This window comes from Neoarius graeffei, chromosome 5, assembly GCF_027579695.1.
Source record: "Neoarius graeffei isolate fNeoGra1 chromosome 5, fNeoGra1.pri, whole genome shotgun sequence".
NCBI classification, from domain to species: domain Eukaryota; kingdom Metazoa; phylum Chordata; class Actinopteri; order Siluriformes; family Ariidae; genus Neoarius; species Neoarius graeffei.
This window is the reverse complement of record NC_083573.1, coordinates 56,568,691-56,583,863: the sequence shown is the minus strand read 5'-3', so window position 1 is coordinate 56,583,863 and position 15,173 is coordinate 56,568,691. Positions and strand designations below refer to the sequence as shown.

The 15,173-nt window shown below is 44.1% G+C and overlaps 1 protein-coding gene across 1 annotated transcript in view; it reads left to right on the top strand.

Moving 5' to 3' along the window:
* Positions 1 to 6,508: 6,508 nt before the first annotated feature.
* LOC132886907 (matrix metalloproteinase-16-like) overlaps positions 6,509 to 15,173 on the top strand; it is a 126,011-nt gene continuing 117,346 nt past the window's right edge. Inside the window, exon 1 of the mRNA XM_060922121.1 lies at positions 6,509 to 6,916. Coding sequence (XP_060778104.1) covers positions 6,791 to 6,916 — 126 coding nt within the window. The 5' untranslated portion in view covers positions 6,509 to 6,790. The remainder of the gene's footprint in view (positions 6,917 to 15,173) is intronic.

Here is a 15,173-nt window from a genome sequence, read left to right as displayed (position 1 = left end):
TGAATTTACATCCCAAGTGTTTTTTTAGGTAGTAATGGATTAGCCAATAGGACAAGACAGCTGAAGAACATGGTAATAAGACAGTGGCTAGACTATGGAGGCAGGTGCTCAGCAGCTTGTTGCTGTATTTCCGCTTTACAGCAGGGGGGTTATGGATTTGACATGCAAAGGGATGGCACAAAGAGTGAGTCTGCTCAGTCTGTCATAACACAAGGGGATTTGACATTTCTCTCTTCCCCACCAATAGTGCTTCCTGTCAATAAATGACAGCTCCTTCTAGCCAGCGGGTCTCACCTCCTTACTCATGCCCAGCATGGTGTAGTGCTCTCAGCACACCCTCAAACAGGCAGGGGGCTTTATCTGGATAAGGAACATGACCACATATCTATAAGAGGCTAAAATTTTGTGATAACTCCTTTTTTTTTTATCAGCTCTCAACCTTTCTTGCATCTTTTTTCATGACACCTACAACCCTCTCCCACTTACATATGCACAGTGACACATAAACAGGCATTTTTCTTCCAAGGTATTATTATTTTGTTACTAAATAATTCATAGTACTTCCTGAACAATATGCTTTAAAATTACTAAAGAAATAAACCACTTTGATCCTGTTCATAACCAAAAATACAAGTGAAAGAAAGCAAGCACAACTTTATTCATCACACACTTGTGAAATTTCCTCTCTGCATTTAACCCATCTGAAGCAGTGAACACACACATGAGCAATGAGCACAGACACATACCCAGAGCAGTGGGCAGCCATGCTAACAGCGCCCGGGGAGCAATCGGGAGTTAGGTGCCTCCCTCAAGGGCACCTCAGCCCAAGGCCGTCCCATATTAACCTAACTGCACGTCTTTGGACTGTGGGGGAAACCGGAGCACCCGGAGGAAACCCACACAGACACGGGGAGAACATGCAAACTCCACACAGAAAGGCCCTCGTCGGCCGCTGGGCTCGAACCCAGGACCTTCTTGCTGTGAGGCAACAATGCTAACCACTACACCACCGTGCCGCCCAAGTGAAGCTCACAAGTCACTTTTCCTACATTAGTATCCACTACTCCTACATTTCCACTACATATGCACTTTGACCAAACATGGTTTGTTTCTTCCTCAGTAGGAAATTATTATTATTATTATTATTATTATCCATCCATTCATCCATTATCTGTAGCCGCTTATTCTGTTCTACAGGGTCGCAGGTAAGCTGGAGCCTATCCCAGCTGACTATGGGCGAGAGGCGGGGTACACCCTGGACAAGTCGCCAGGTCATCACAGGGCTGACACATAGATAAACAACCATTCACACTCACATTCACACCTACCGTACAGTCAATTTAGAGCCACCAATTAGCCTAACCTGCATGTCTTTGGACTGTGGGAGAAATCGGAGCACCCGGAAGAAACCCACGCGGACACGGGGAGAACATGCAAACTCCACACAGAAAGGCCCTCGTCGGCCGCTGGGCTCGAACCCAGGACCTTCTTGCTGTGAGGCAACAATGCTAACCACTACACCACCGTGCCGCCCTATTATTGCTGTCGCCTCACAGCAAGAAGGTCCTGGGTTCGAGCCCCGTGGCCGGCGAGGGCCTTTCTGTGTGGAGTTTGCACGTTCTCCCCGTGTCCGCGTGGGTTTCCTCCGGGTGCTCCGGTTTCCCCCACAGTCCAAAGACATGCAGGTTAGGTTAACTGGTGACTCTAAATTGACCGTAGGTGTGAATGTGAGTGTGAATGGTTGTCTGTGTCTATGTGTCAGCCCTGTGATGACCTGGCGACTTGTCCAGGGTGTACCCCGCCTTTCGCCCATAGTCAGCTGGGATAGGCTCCAGCTTGCCTGCGACCCTGTAGAAGGATAAAGCGGCTACAGATGATGAGATGAGATAATAATAATAATAATAATTTTGCATTGTTGCTTTTTTTATTTCACCAAGGCAATGTTACCATAAAATAACCTGTCATTTTGTCATTTGTTAACCTTAACAATAACTAGCATAATATGTTTATATATTAAGTTTTTTAATTGAATAAAATATGAAGTAATAATAATGTTTTTTTTCTATCAATGATTTCATCTTCCCTCAGAGGATATGAAAGCAGAACAATTTGTACTGTGCTATGTATATTTTTAAAGGCTTCAGTAGGTCATCCACAAGTCATAGAAATTGTCAGTCACACTCATTTCCTTTGACTGCAAGTCCTGGATTAGTTCAGACTAACTGGAACAGTGAGGCAGTCCTGGTTTCCTGAAAAGTCATATGAACTCAGTTTGACCCGTGGGCCCTCGGCTTTCAACACTGGCAACTTGGCTTCAGGCTCTATCAAAATTACATGCTGGTATAGTGGAGTCTGCCGATTGCATTCCTGTCTGTTCAAAGAAGTCCAAATGCTTTCTTGTCTAAATTTGTATGGGTCGTTTCATCTCAGGATCTGCATCAGTGATTATGGTGTTATGAAGAGGGACAGCTAAACATAGCAGTTTTTAGAGAAAAAATAAGAGTAACGGCACTGTGTTTTAACCTGTTTCCTCACAGTTTCACTGAATTTTACAGCTGGTCTGTTAGGAAAGCTAAAGGTAGTATTCAGAGCCATGCGTTCACTGAGACAGTGTTTGAAAGGGGAACAGATGCACTTATAGTATTAGAAGGCATATTCTGAGAGGAGAGCTTGGGGGCACTGGAAAGAGCCCCAAGGCATCAGGCCTGCACTAAGGATAACGCTGCTTAGAAGGAAATTGTTGGGGGGGAAGAGACGGAGGAGAAAACAAGGAAGGAAAAGCGCCCATGGTGGCACAGATGGCTGCTGAAATGAGTGTGAGTGCTCTAGTTTAGGATGCCATTATCCTCACATGTCTGCAGCAAAATGCCAGGAATCAGACCACAGCACCTGGCCTGCATCCTCCCACCCCCACCTCCAAAAGGGGGACCATGTGCTTAAGGCTTTTAGAAAAACTGATCTGTATTTGGAAAAAAAAAATCCAAGGATAAATTGTTCATATTTTACATTAAAGCTCATGTGTCCCAGTTGTATAAATGACTCATTTTTCACAGGCGCAAGATCAAAAAAGTGAATATCACTGACAGTTGGTGGATATAGTTAGAACCATGTTTCCTGAAGGATTATAACACTCCATGAAGAGAAAACCAGAATGAAAATTGAACCATTTCTGTTCAGATATTATTTCAAATGCTTGCAAAGCCAAGTTTTAAACATTTTGCTAAAATTGCTCACCATATTAAAATTGCCAGTGTTTATTATTAAATTAAATCTCCCCATGACTGATATAACTAACCGGTTTGGCCCTAGTCTTATTAGGGTGCTTGGTGAATCAGGAAAAGGTATTAGATGCTGTCTCAGGGTCAAGATGGTTATTAATGGTTCGAGTGAATTTCTGAGGTCCATAATGGTCATGATGAATGTGATGAAGATTCACAAAGAGCATGCTCATTTATTGTGCACAGTGGATCCCTTTGGATCCTGTGCAATTTGAAACCTTATGAACAGGGTTAATGGTGTTGGTGTCTACCCTGCTGTGGAAGTGGAAATTCATTCATCTGCTTCATTTAATCTGATTCCATTTTTTTTTTCCATCAGCAGCAGTGATATCTACATCTGTCTGTGTTTAGGGTTAGCAGTACAGTGGCTAACACTAAGATGTTGACAACATAAGATTTTAAAGATTGTATTTCTCATTATATTCTGTATTAGGCATGCATATAGATGTTATTCACTGTGTGTCTTAAGGAAAATTGTACTTTTGTTTACTTATGTTTACATTTAGTAGAGTAGTACTGAGCAAAAGTGGTGATATAAAGCACACTGGGCAGTTTTGGTGGTCACTTCCCTCTAGTGGACAGAATGGTGTTTTTGTGCACAATAGCCTTCGTGGCAAGACTCTCTCTCTCTCTCTCTCTCTCTCTCTCTCTCTCTCTCTCTCTCTCGTGTGTGTTTTATAATGTTGCAGGGATAAAAATGAAAAGTGTTAAAGAGCATAGTGCCTTACGTCTTTGATGTGGTTCTGGATAATCTTTGTTCCTGTTTTATGGACACACAGGGAGTCTTTCAATTTACTACAGAATATATGAGAAGCATGTGTGCGTTATTGACATTGTCTCGTCAGTGCACAACATTTAAGAAGAAGAAGCTTTTATTTGTGTGTGTGTGTGTGTGTGTGTGTGTACAGTCAAGCACAGTGAAATTCCTCCTCTGCATTTAACCTATCTGAAGCAGTGAACACACACATGCACACACAAGTGAGCAACTAGTGCACACACACTTTGAGCAGTGGGCAGCTATGCCCAGCCATGATACAGGGAGGAGAAAGTGATATTCATTCACTCAACTCCGCTTAGATTTTTCCTGCTGGTCCTGGGAATCGAATCATTGACCCTTTGGGCCCAAAGCTGCTCCTCTAACCTTCAGGCCATGGCTGCCCATGTGCTATACATCAAAGATTGAAAAGCAGAATAAAAAGTAAAATTATTTATGAAGGTTAACAATTGTATGTTGAAGATCAAAATATGAATACGATGAAGCATTATTATTATTATTATTATTATTATTATTATTATTATTATTATTATCTCATCTCATTATCTGTAGCCACTTTATCCTCTTCTACAGGGTCGCAGGCAAGCTGGAGCCTATCCCAGCTGACTACGGGTGAAAGGCGGGGTACACCCTGGACAAATCGCCAGGTCATCACAGGGCTGACACATAGACACAGACAACCATTCACACTCACATTCACACCTACGCTCAATTTAGAGTCACCAGTTAACCTAGCCTGCATGTCTTTGGACTGTGGGGGAAACCGGAGCACCCGGAGGAAACCCACGCGGACATGGGGAGAGCATGCAAACTCCACATAGAAAGGCCCTCACCGGCCACGGGGCTCGAACCCGGACCTTCTTGCTGTGAGTCGACAGTGCTAACCACTACACCACCGTGCCGCCATTATTATTATTATTATCTCATCTCATCTCATCTCATTATCTCTAGCCGCTTTATCCTGTTCTTCAGGGTCGCAGGCAAGCTGGAGCCTATCCCAGCTGACTACGGGCGAAAGGCGGGGTACACCCTGGACAAGTCGCCAGGTCATCACAGGGCTGACACATAGACACAGACAACCATTCACACTCACATTCACACCTACGGTCAATTTAGAGTCACCAGTTAACCTAACCTGCATGTCTTTGGACTGTGGGGGAAACCGGAGCACCCGGAGGAAACCCACGCGGACACGGGGAGAACATGCAAACTCCGCACAGAAAGGCCCTCGCCGGCCGCGGGGCTCGAACCCGGACCTTCTTGCTGTGAGGCGACAGCGCTAACCACTACACCACCGTGCCGCCCTATTATTATTATTATTATTATTATTATTATTATTATAGTATTAAGCATCAGTGCTCCCTTTTCATGAGAGTAGTGTTTGGTAGCAGCACTGTTGTTACACGCCTCTCCAGATATAGAGTGTGTGAGTGGGTGAGTGAGAGAGAGAGAGAGAGAGAGTGTGAGTGAGAGAGAGAGTGTGAGTGAGTGAGTGAGTGAGTGAGTGAGTGAGTGAGAGTGAGAGAGTGTGAGTGAGTGAGTGAGTGAGTGAGTGAGTGAGTGAGTGAGAGTGTGAGTGAGTGTGTGTGAGTGAGAGAGAGTGTGAGTGAGTGAGTGAGTGAGTGAGTGAGTGAGTGAGTGAGAGAAGTGTGTGAGTGAGACAGAGAGAGTGTGAGTGAGAGAGTGTGAGAGTGAGAGAGAGAGAGAGAGAAGTGTGTGAGTGAGAGAGTGTGTGTGAGAGAGAGAGAGAGAGAGAGAGAGAGAGAGAGAGGTGTGTGAGTGAGTGAGAGAGAGTGTGTGAGTGAGAGTGTGAGTGAGTGAGAGAGTGTGTGAGAGAGAGAGTGTGAGTGAGAGGGAGAGAGAGAGAGTGAGAGAGAGTGAGAGAGAGGGAGAGAGAGAGTGTGTGAGTGAGACAGAGAGTGAGTGAGAGGGAGAGAGAGAGTGAGTGAGAGGGAGAGAGAGAGGGAGAGAGAGGGAGAGAGAGAGAGAGTGAGTGAGAGAGAGAGTGTGAGTGAGAGAGAGAGAGAGAGAGAGAGAGAGAGAGTGTGAGTGAGAGTGAGTGAGAGGGAGAGAGTGTGAGTGAGAGTGAGTGGGAGAGAGAGAGAGTGTGAGTGAGAGAGAGCGTGAGTGAGAGAGAGAGAGTGTGAGTGAGAGTGAGTGAGAGGGAGAGAGTGTGAGAGAGAGAGTGAGTGAGAGGGAGAGAGAGAGAGTGGGAGTGAGAGTGAGTGGGAGAGAGAGAGAGAGTGTGAGTGAGAGAGAGAGTGTGAGTGAGAGTGAGTGAGAGGGAGAGAGAGAGAGAGAGAGTGAGAGGGAGAGAGTGAGTGAGAGGGAGAGTGTAAGTGAGAGAGTGTGAGTGAGTGAGAGAGTGTGAGAGAGGGAGAGTGAGTATATATATATATATATATATATGGAGGGGGTGTCCTGTATTGCGCATGCGCAGAAGTGCAGGAGGAAACAGTTGAAAACTCGCAGTAGAGGCTGTGTGTCCTGGATGCTCCTCAGCACACAGCAGCAGCAGCATCACCATCTCGGGCGCGCTGGAGGCGAACAGCCAGTTCTCACACACACACACAGAGAGGCTAACGGTGTTCCTCTGGATTTCTCCTCTGCCTCGCCACAGAGCCATACATCCTCCTCACCGATGTTTCCGACCGACTGAAACACGGGGATTTACTCCTTCCGGTTATGTTTTATTGACTGTTAAGTTAGAAAAGCACAGCCCAACCCTGTGTGCATTATGTTTTTGTTAGCATTCCATGCTAGAAGACGTTTGACTAGCGCGTATCCGGGGCCGCTGGGTTTGCAGTTCGTGCTGTGGATTGTATGCGCTGTTTACGGAGAGGAGCAGCCCTTCAGTGTGGAGGTGAGCAACAACACTGGCCTCGCAAACAGACCCACGCTACACTACAAGCCCTGTCTGTTACTCACTCACTCTCTCATTTATTTATTTATTAGTTATTATTATTATTATTATTATTATTGTTGTTGTTGTTATTAATTCTATTCAGCAGCGCAGCGGTAGACTTCTTGAAGCTTGAATGCAACTTGAATTGAATCTCGTTAGCCTGTTAGAGATACAGAGCCTCGGCTAGCCTTGTTTTTGTTTTAGCTCTGTGCCTGTAGCTTTATTTATTACTACCGCTGCTACTAGCAACAATAATCAGCTCGTATAACAGCTCTGAAGCCCAAATTCACTGATTTTAAAGCTGAGTACACAAGCTGTCAGGAGGGATGTGTGTGATATCCAGTATGAAAGATTAGCTGTTTGACAACACAGTAGCCTGTTGTCTCACACCACACCATATACTGTATACTGTATCAACAATCTCTCACACACACACACACACACACACACACACACTATACTTTGAAGCATTGCTGCATATTAAAGAACACTTCAGGTATCTCTTGGCTCTCTTTTTCATAGAAAGAAAAAAACTCCTAATAAATGCATATGCATTATCCTGTTCCAAGGCCAATATTAGAAATACAGCCAAAGTATATCCTGACAGCTCATTTTCCTGGATAAGATGCTGTCTGAGTCTGATAAAGCAGCTCTGTTCGGCTGTTCTGGTGGCATGGCTTGACGGTTAGCTGCCTGGAATGAATGAACTTGATACAACTAGATGTCCATTCAGTCATATGAGGCTAGTAACCGGAGAGGAGTCGTCTAGCCTTTGCCAAAGAAAAGAAAAGTTAGTTGGTGACAGAGCGGGTGTATCTCGATTCCTTTGAACCTTGTTTAATTCAAAACAAAGAGCTTTGGGCTTTTTCATTAACAGGACCTATTCATCTGAAAGGACAAAGCAAACAGAAATGTTATGTTGTACATGATGAACCTGATATTAATGTGTTCTGTGTGTAAAATGTTAAACAGCTGAGATGTCTGGGATATTCTAAGCAAAAAAGAATAAGTGACCTCTGTATTTCAGCGTCTGAGGGAGAAGAAAATGAAATGTCATAAAATGCTGTCTGTCTACTATGTAATTACAAACGAAACCAAAACTTAATCTTCCTGATCCTGAGTCTCTTTACAGTCCAGTTGGTTTTGGAAATTGCACTGGAAATCGGTCATGCATGCAGGCATTCACAGTGAAAGATATATATTGTAGGAACTGAGTGGGATGATCTCCCACCAAAATAGAGGGTTGAGGCTGAGCTATTTTAAGGCAACACATGCAGCACTATTTTATAATTTTTTTTTTCCCAGCGGTTTGAACTTTTTCAGTGTAGTGATGATGAAAAGACTTTTCAGAACTAAAGGGGCAAGCTCAGCTTCTGTGGCTTTGAAACAATTTTCAATTTATCAGGCCAGATGCATCAGTGAATATTCGCTAACGTTGATGGATCAGTATTCAGTCTGCCGAGCGGGATACAGACACTACAATCACAGGAGGTTAAAAATGTCAAGTGTTTTAAACTATAGCGGTGTGCATTCACTTGTATTCTGCTTTGATGTGGCTCTGGCTGATCTTTGTTCCGGTGTTTTATAGACACACAGGGAGTCTTTGGAGATGCAGGATGAATCGGTGTGTCTTTCTTCAAATGTCAAAGCTCTATGAAGGGTTTAACTCTCTTGCCTGCTGTTGCTCACTCACAGGGTTGTGGTCCAATACCTGGTGGTTCATACATTAGCTCTGTGTTTCCCCTCCTGCTCAGAGAGCATGGACACAACATGGACCCCTGCACTTTCTGTGTCCCCTCTCCTCCACCATATGCCTCTTTGTCCTCATGTCTTCAAGGACGAGAAGTCTTTTCTTTGCAGTTTCCTACTTTTGATCCTTTTGCTTGCAACTAAAAAGCTATTTCATCACTCTTGTCCACTTCTGCCACAATGGCACTGAACCATTTAATTCATAATGGTTCTTTTTTTTCTTTTTATTTCTTCAAATGGCCCTCATTCCCAGTAGAGTGCTGCTGATTTTTTTTTCCCCCCCCGTGTCATTATTAATTGCATGTGATTGGACAAGTGTGCCAAAAAGACAAGGAGTGTTCTGCATGAATGCATGTTCAAAATGAGTTGATAATATAAAGGTCTACAGTATTAAGAGGAGACAATGCATGCAAAATCTTTATTCTAGTTATCTCAGGGGGCCTGTCTGCAGCCGGCTTTTGTCAAAAGAAAATGCTAAATCTGACCACAAACTACAGCAAAGTCATTTCTTCACAACATGGTTGACTGAACTCATGAATTTACCTAATAAAGTGTGTGTGTGTGTATATAAGGGGGGGATCCCACTGTTACATTATTCAGTGTTTTAAATCATTGTGTACATTCTGTTTGAAGTTAATATCTTGACAGTATTAAACTGAATAAGAAAGAATGCTGTTTATCTTGTTCAACAGTACTGCACGAGTTAAGTATCATCACCATCTTCCAACGGAATCTGATTTAAAATGTCAATTTGTTCAGGATGAAGTGTGTGTGTGTGTGTGTGTGTGTGTGTGTGTGAGAGAGAGAGAGAGAGACTTCCTGCTTTAGCATTTGTTATCTTTCATTTTGTTGAGGTCATGATAAAGTAATCAAAGAACTTGGAAGAAGCAGTAGGTTGGATAAAACATTTTATTTGCACTGTAGGCAACTTCCTTCCTTCACAATTTATCAGCTCTGAAGAAAACTGTCCTTCTACATCTATCTTTTTGCATGAATGAGTCAATGTGTGCTGATTCTCTGCTGAGTATCAGGTGCACAAGTCACCTAGGTGTACACACACACAGAGAGAGAGAGAGAGAGAGAGAGAGAGAGAGGTCCACTTTCTACAGTAAAACCAAGCACTAAAATGTATCTGTATAGGTGAAAGGGGGCCATTAGGCCCCACACTTTCCACTTTTTAATAAAAAAAAAAAACAATGTGTTATGAAGAATGTTCTATTACACTGTAATTTTATTAACGAATGCATAATTACAAATTAACCGACATTAAATCCAATGATTAAAGTGCAGCAGTTTTCCAAGAAGTCAACTTGTATATATCTATTTGGTATATCACTATGGTGACGTGGCCACTCTGACAGCTTCAGCCATCAGAGTTTCTAGGGAAGAATTACAGCAGTGGTTTCCTGTTGCCTTCTATTGGGTTATTATAGAGGTTTCTCCTCTCAACCATTCACACCTCTGGGTAGCCAGTTAACCTAACCACATGTCTTTGGACTGCGGGGGGAAACCGGAGCACCCGGAGGAAACCCACACAGACACGGAGAGAACATGCAAACTTCATACAGAAAGGCCCCTGTCGGCCACTGGGCTCGAACCCAGAACCTTCTTGCTGTGAGACGACAGTGCTAACCATTACAGCACTGTGCCGCATACATAAAATATATTTATTCTATCCACATTCACTGGATATGAGCAATCGCATGCTTTGATTGGCTACTCTACTACTAGGATATCAGCTCATATACTGGGTGTAGAGAAAAACAAAACGGCGGAGTATGTTGCTGAACCAAAAAAAAAAAAAACTTAAAGAAGAAGACAGTCTTGTCGTACATGGCTTATAGCCGACTCGGCGCTACACGCCTCATCGGCTATCAGCTCATGTACAACTCGATTTTGTGGAATAACTGTTTATATATGTGTGTGTGTATGTCTCATCTCATCTCATGATCTCTAGCCGCTTTATCCTGTTCTACAGGGTCGCAGGCAAGCTGGAGCCTATCCCAGCTGACTACGGGCGAAAGGCGGGGTACACCCTGGACAAGTCGCCAGGTCATCACAGGGCTGACACATAGACACAGACAACCATTCACACTCACATTCACACCTACGGTCAATTTAGAGTCACCAGTTAACCTAACCTGCATGTCTTTGGGGGAAACCGGAGCACCCGGAGGAAACCCACGCGGACACGGGGAGAACATGCAAACTCCACACAGAAAGGGCCTCGCCGGCCACGGGGCTCGAACCCAGGACCTTCTTGCTGTGAGGCGACAGCGCTAACCACTACACCACCGTGCTGCCATATATATAAACAGTAGAGCTCATTCCCCACAGGTGTTGGACAATAAGAGTCCAACTTTCAATTTCTATTTCATTTTACTCTGTACAGTTATCATGCATTTCAGTTGGCTCCTGAGTAATCTTCAGTAATGTCTGACATGCTGCTGATAAATCCCATGCATCTGCAGTATAGTGGGGTCTAATACCCCACAGGGCCTAATGCCCCCCTTTCCCCTGATATTCACATAAATGCATAAACATCCAGAATAAGTATGATGTAGTTGTTTAACTGATTCTCTCTCTCTCGCTCTCTCTGATACGGTTTGATGGGTCAGTCTGCTCAAGATATCTCCGACTTATTGAAAGGCAGTAGTGTGACACCAGATGCTGACGTGGCACCAGCTCAGTCACAGAGGGCAACAGCTAACTCTCCTTTAAAGGGTCATGAATGAAAAGAGAGGTTTATTTGTTTTACTCTGTGACCCGTCTGTCTGTTTATATGACGTGGCAGGAAGTAGTGTCTCAGTGTTTATGGCTGGGAAATAAACTGCTTCAGGAGTGGATTGAGAACAGGCAGCCTCCTCAGGACTGTTTTCTTTCTTGTGTCATTTACACTGACCTACGACTGAGAACCCACAACAGTCATATCACAGCTCGTTTCACCTTTTCTGGAACTGCGCAGAGCGCTCCTATAGCCCCATCACCCTGGGTGTTCCAGTTTAATTGCATTCTGTGACAAAATCAAACCCTGTGCCGTTTATGCCTAAAGAGGGGTTTTTGGTTGTTAAGCAATAAATGTAATCGCTTGAACTTGGCATTTAGCCACTTTGCAAGGGGTATGTGTGTATGTACATTCTGTTTCGACAGTGTGTGCCATCATGCACTTATAGAGAGAGAGAGAGAGAGAGAGTGGAAAGCAAGACAGGGAGTTGTGTTCTGTGCTCAGTGCAGCATGTTGCGCTCACACATGGTCTTTCTGACGTCAGCTTGGCTTTACTGGGAGAACAGATTTGTGTGAGCCCCTGGGGTGGATATGATGGGTCAGTGTGTTTACGTATCATTCAGCCTTAAAATAGGTAAATGCAGTGGAAGAACAAGGTAAAAACATAGTAGCTATGTTTACACGCAGCTTAATAATCTATTAATAATCCAACTGATAGTGCAATCAGACTGTTTAATATACTGTAGTCAGAACAGAGTAAACTGATTGAGGCCAAGAATAATTGCTGTGTAAACCTGTGTGTGTGTGTGTGTGTGTGTGTGTGTGTGTGTGTGTGTGTGTGTGTGTGTACTTACATTATCTATATCTGTACTTGCATTCTGCATATGTGTGTTTGAGCTACAACGCACTCTTTAAAGTCAAACAAAACCCAAAAAGAAACACCGTTTGTCGATTACGGCAAGTGCCCTGATGTGCACATTTCAATTAAAAATAAAATTTGATAACAGCAATTTATCCATTGTAAAAGTTGATATTGCTAAAAATAGGCTTACCTGGCTGCATCCATTTGCACCGAAACCGGATATCCAGCCGTAACATTACTGGTTCACTAGTACGCCGTTTACCTTCGTTACACAGAGCCATCAAATGAAGGCTTCTAATTCTAAAAAAAAAAAACCCTCCAGACACTGGTGTGCACTGCTCGTGTGTGTCTGTGTGCGTGTCTGTGTGTGTTCACTGCTTCAGTAGGGTTAAAATGCAGAGAAGGAACTTCACTGTGCTGTAATGTTTGTGTGACAAATACAGGTTTCTAATTCTAAAAATCTAGCTATAAATTTTCTGTAACCATGTGATTTTTACTGGCAACAAAATCTGCAAATCAACAGACTTCACTTGTATGAAGTGTAAATCCCACCCGGTTAGATAACGTATACGAAGTACTGACACAGATACTAGTTAACAGTGGACGTTGTCATAGCAACGTGATTGTTGCTGTCCAAAAAGATCGCTTTTCTCAGTGAATAAAAACAATCAAAAGCATGCCACATAAAAATACAAGGGAAAATAAAATTTTGGGGGAAAAAAAAAACACTGAGTATGGAGCATTTATAGGCAGCAAAAGGCTCCCAAAGGGGTGTGTGTGTGTGTGTGTGTGTGTGTGTGTGTGTGTGTTTTCACTGCTTCAGTGATCGGGATTATTTTTACACCTAAATGCTTGACACTTGAGCATCTTTAAGCCTAGGTCACAACCGGACGTACGATTTTTTGGCCGTGCGATTTTTGGCATTTCCGAAATCGCTGCGGTTTTTTTGTTCGTGGAGAAAGACGCACGTTGGCCATAAGTTTGTCTTGCAACCAGAAAAAAAACGTAAGCGCCCGTAGAGTTTGTTTGACATGACAAAGAACCTCTGCGGCCGGTCTGCAGCTCGAAAATCAGCACGTCACACATGCGCCCTCCATGCGTTTCACGCACGCCCTCCGTGCATTTCTTGCGTTTTTTGCACGTAGACCGGCCGTAGGAGCACGTACGGCCGGTTGTGACCGAGGCTAAAGGACTGTTTACAGTAGTTTAGAAGTGATGTGTCCACTAGCCTCAGTAAATCATGTAAGGTGTAAGTGACGTCACAATCTTGGATTCTTTCATGTAATTTGTACTCAGTGTGATACTTGAACCTTGGAGAGACTAATGCCGCTTTTCCACTACCAACGCGGCTGAGTCGGGCTGAGTCGAGCTGAGCGGGGCTGTTGGAGTTGCATTTCGACTACAACCGCGCTGAACCGTGCTGGCTGGAAGTGGGTGGACACATTGGGTGGAGTTAGCGAAAGTGGGTGGACGTCACGTGATGTCGTTAGGCGGCGCAACCAGTGACATCAGTGATCTTTTAAGCGGTAGTCTCACGACCCGGATAGTAAACAATAAACATGGAGTCGTTAGTGTTGCTGGTCTTGGTGCTGTGGCTTGTTGTCACCGACAACGCCAACAGATACTGGCAAGAGCGTATAGATGAGGCGAGGCGCATAAGGCTTCATAATTCTCGTAATTCGTAATTATTCTTCTTCCGGGTTTACGGTGTTTACAGATCCCAGCGTGCTCGCGGGGTGTGTGTGGGCATGTGAGGACACTCCTCCTCACCAATCAGTGCACAGGGGAGTGTCTGCTCACGCCCCCAGCCTCACTCGGCTCGGTTTGGCTCGCTTCAGCCCCACTCCAAAACCGTGCGAGTTTTGGAGGCTGAGCAGGGCTGAAGCGAGCTGAGTCGTGCTGTTCTGAGATAGTCGAAACGCGAGCTGTGTTGGGCTGAAGTGAGCTGAAGCGAGCTGAAAAAGGGTAGTGGAAAAGGGCCATAAGATGACAGCACTCAGGGACATTGTACAGAATTTTTTTTTTAAAAAGAAACAGTCAGTGTTCTCCAGAAAATCTGAAGTAGCTGGCTTGGAAAAAAAAAAAGCAGTAGGCGGCTCTGGAATTTGTGGCACGCAATTTATTTGCTCCACAGCATGCTAATGGTGGGGGGTGGGGGGCATCCCCTCCAAAATTTTGAAATTTGCATGGCTTCTGGTGCATTCTCTGCTAATAAATTACTGACCATTTCCCTGTAAAGTACTTGCAAAATATGTATGAAATTTCCTTTCAGATGTATGTGTGCTTGACTTTCTCAGTTCCCCTCTGTCGTACGCTGCCTGGCTCTGTAACGTAACTACATGGCGTAACATAACTACATACGCTATGGCATGGTCACATGGTTCAGCTCAGTCAATCAGAGCGTGAGAATCGATCAACAAATATGGCGTCGCTTCCAGTCATGCTGGACACAAATTGAAGACAATTTCATTATAGGCAGCGTAGACAATATAAATCGCTTGAACATTGAGAGGCGAGTTTTTATTTTTATTTTTTGGGATCGAGTAGCCGGCGCAGACCGTCTGTGTAGGCGGAGAAAACCGCTGGTCGCCGACACTAGTGGACACCTCTGCACAGTATACAGGTACAAATATGAACAACTGAACACTTGAACAGGTTTTATATGGATATTATGTGTGAGTGCAAAGGATTTTTAGTTAATCTTTAACGATTCTTTAGTGCAAATCTTTAAAGCACGCAGATTTGAAATGCTGAGCAACTTTACTGCGGTCACAAACACTTCTCTGCTGAGACGGAAATCATTTAAAACTTGTTAACGGCATGAGCAGCGTGATTAAAAAGCTGAACACACTGACCAGACTTATGCACTTCTTGTTGTT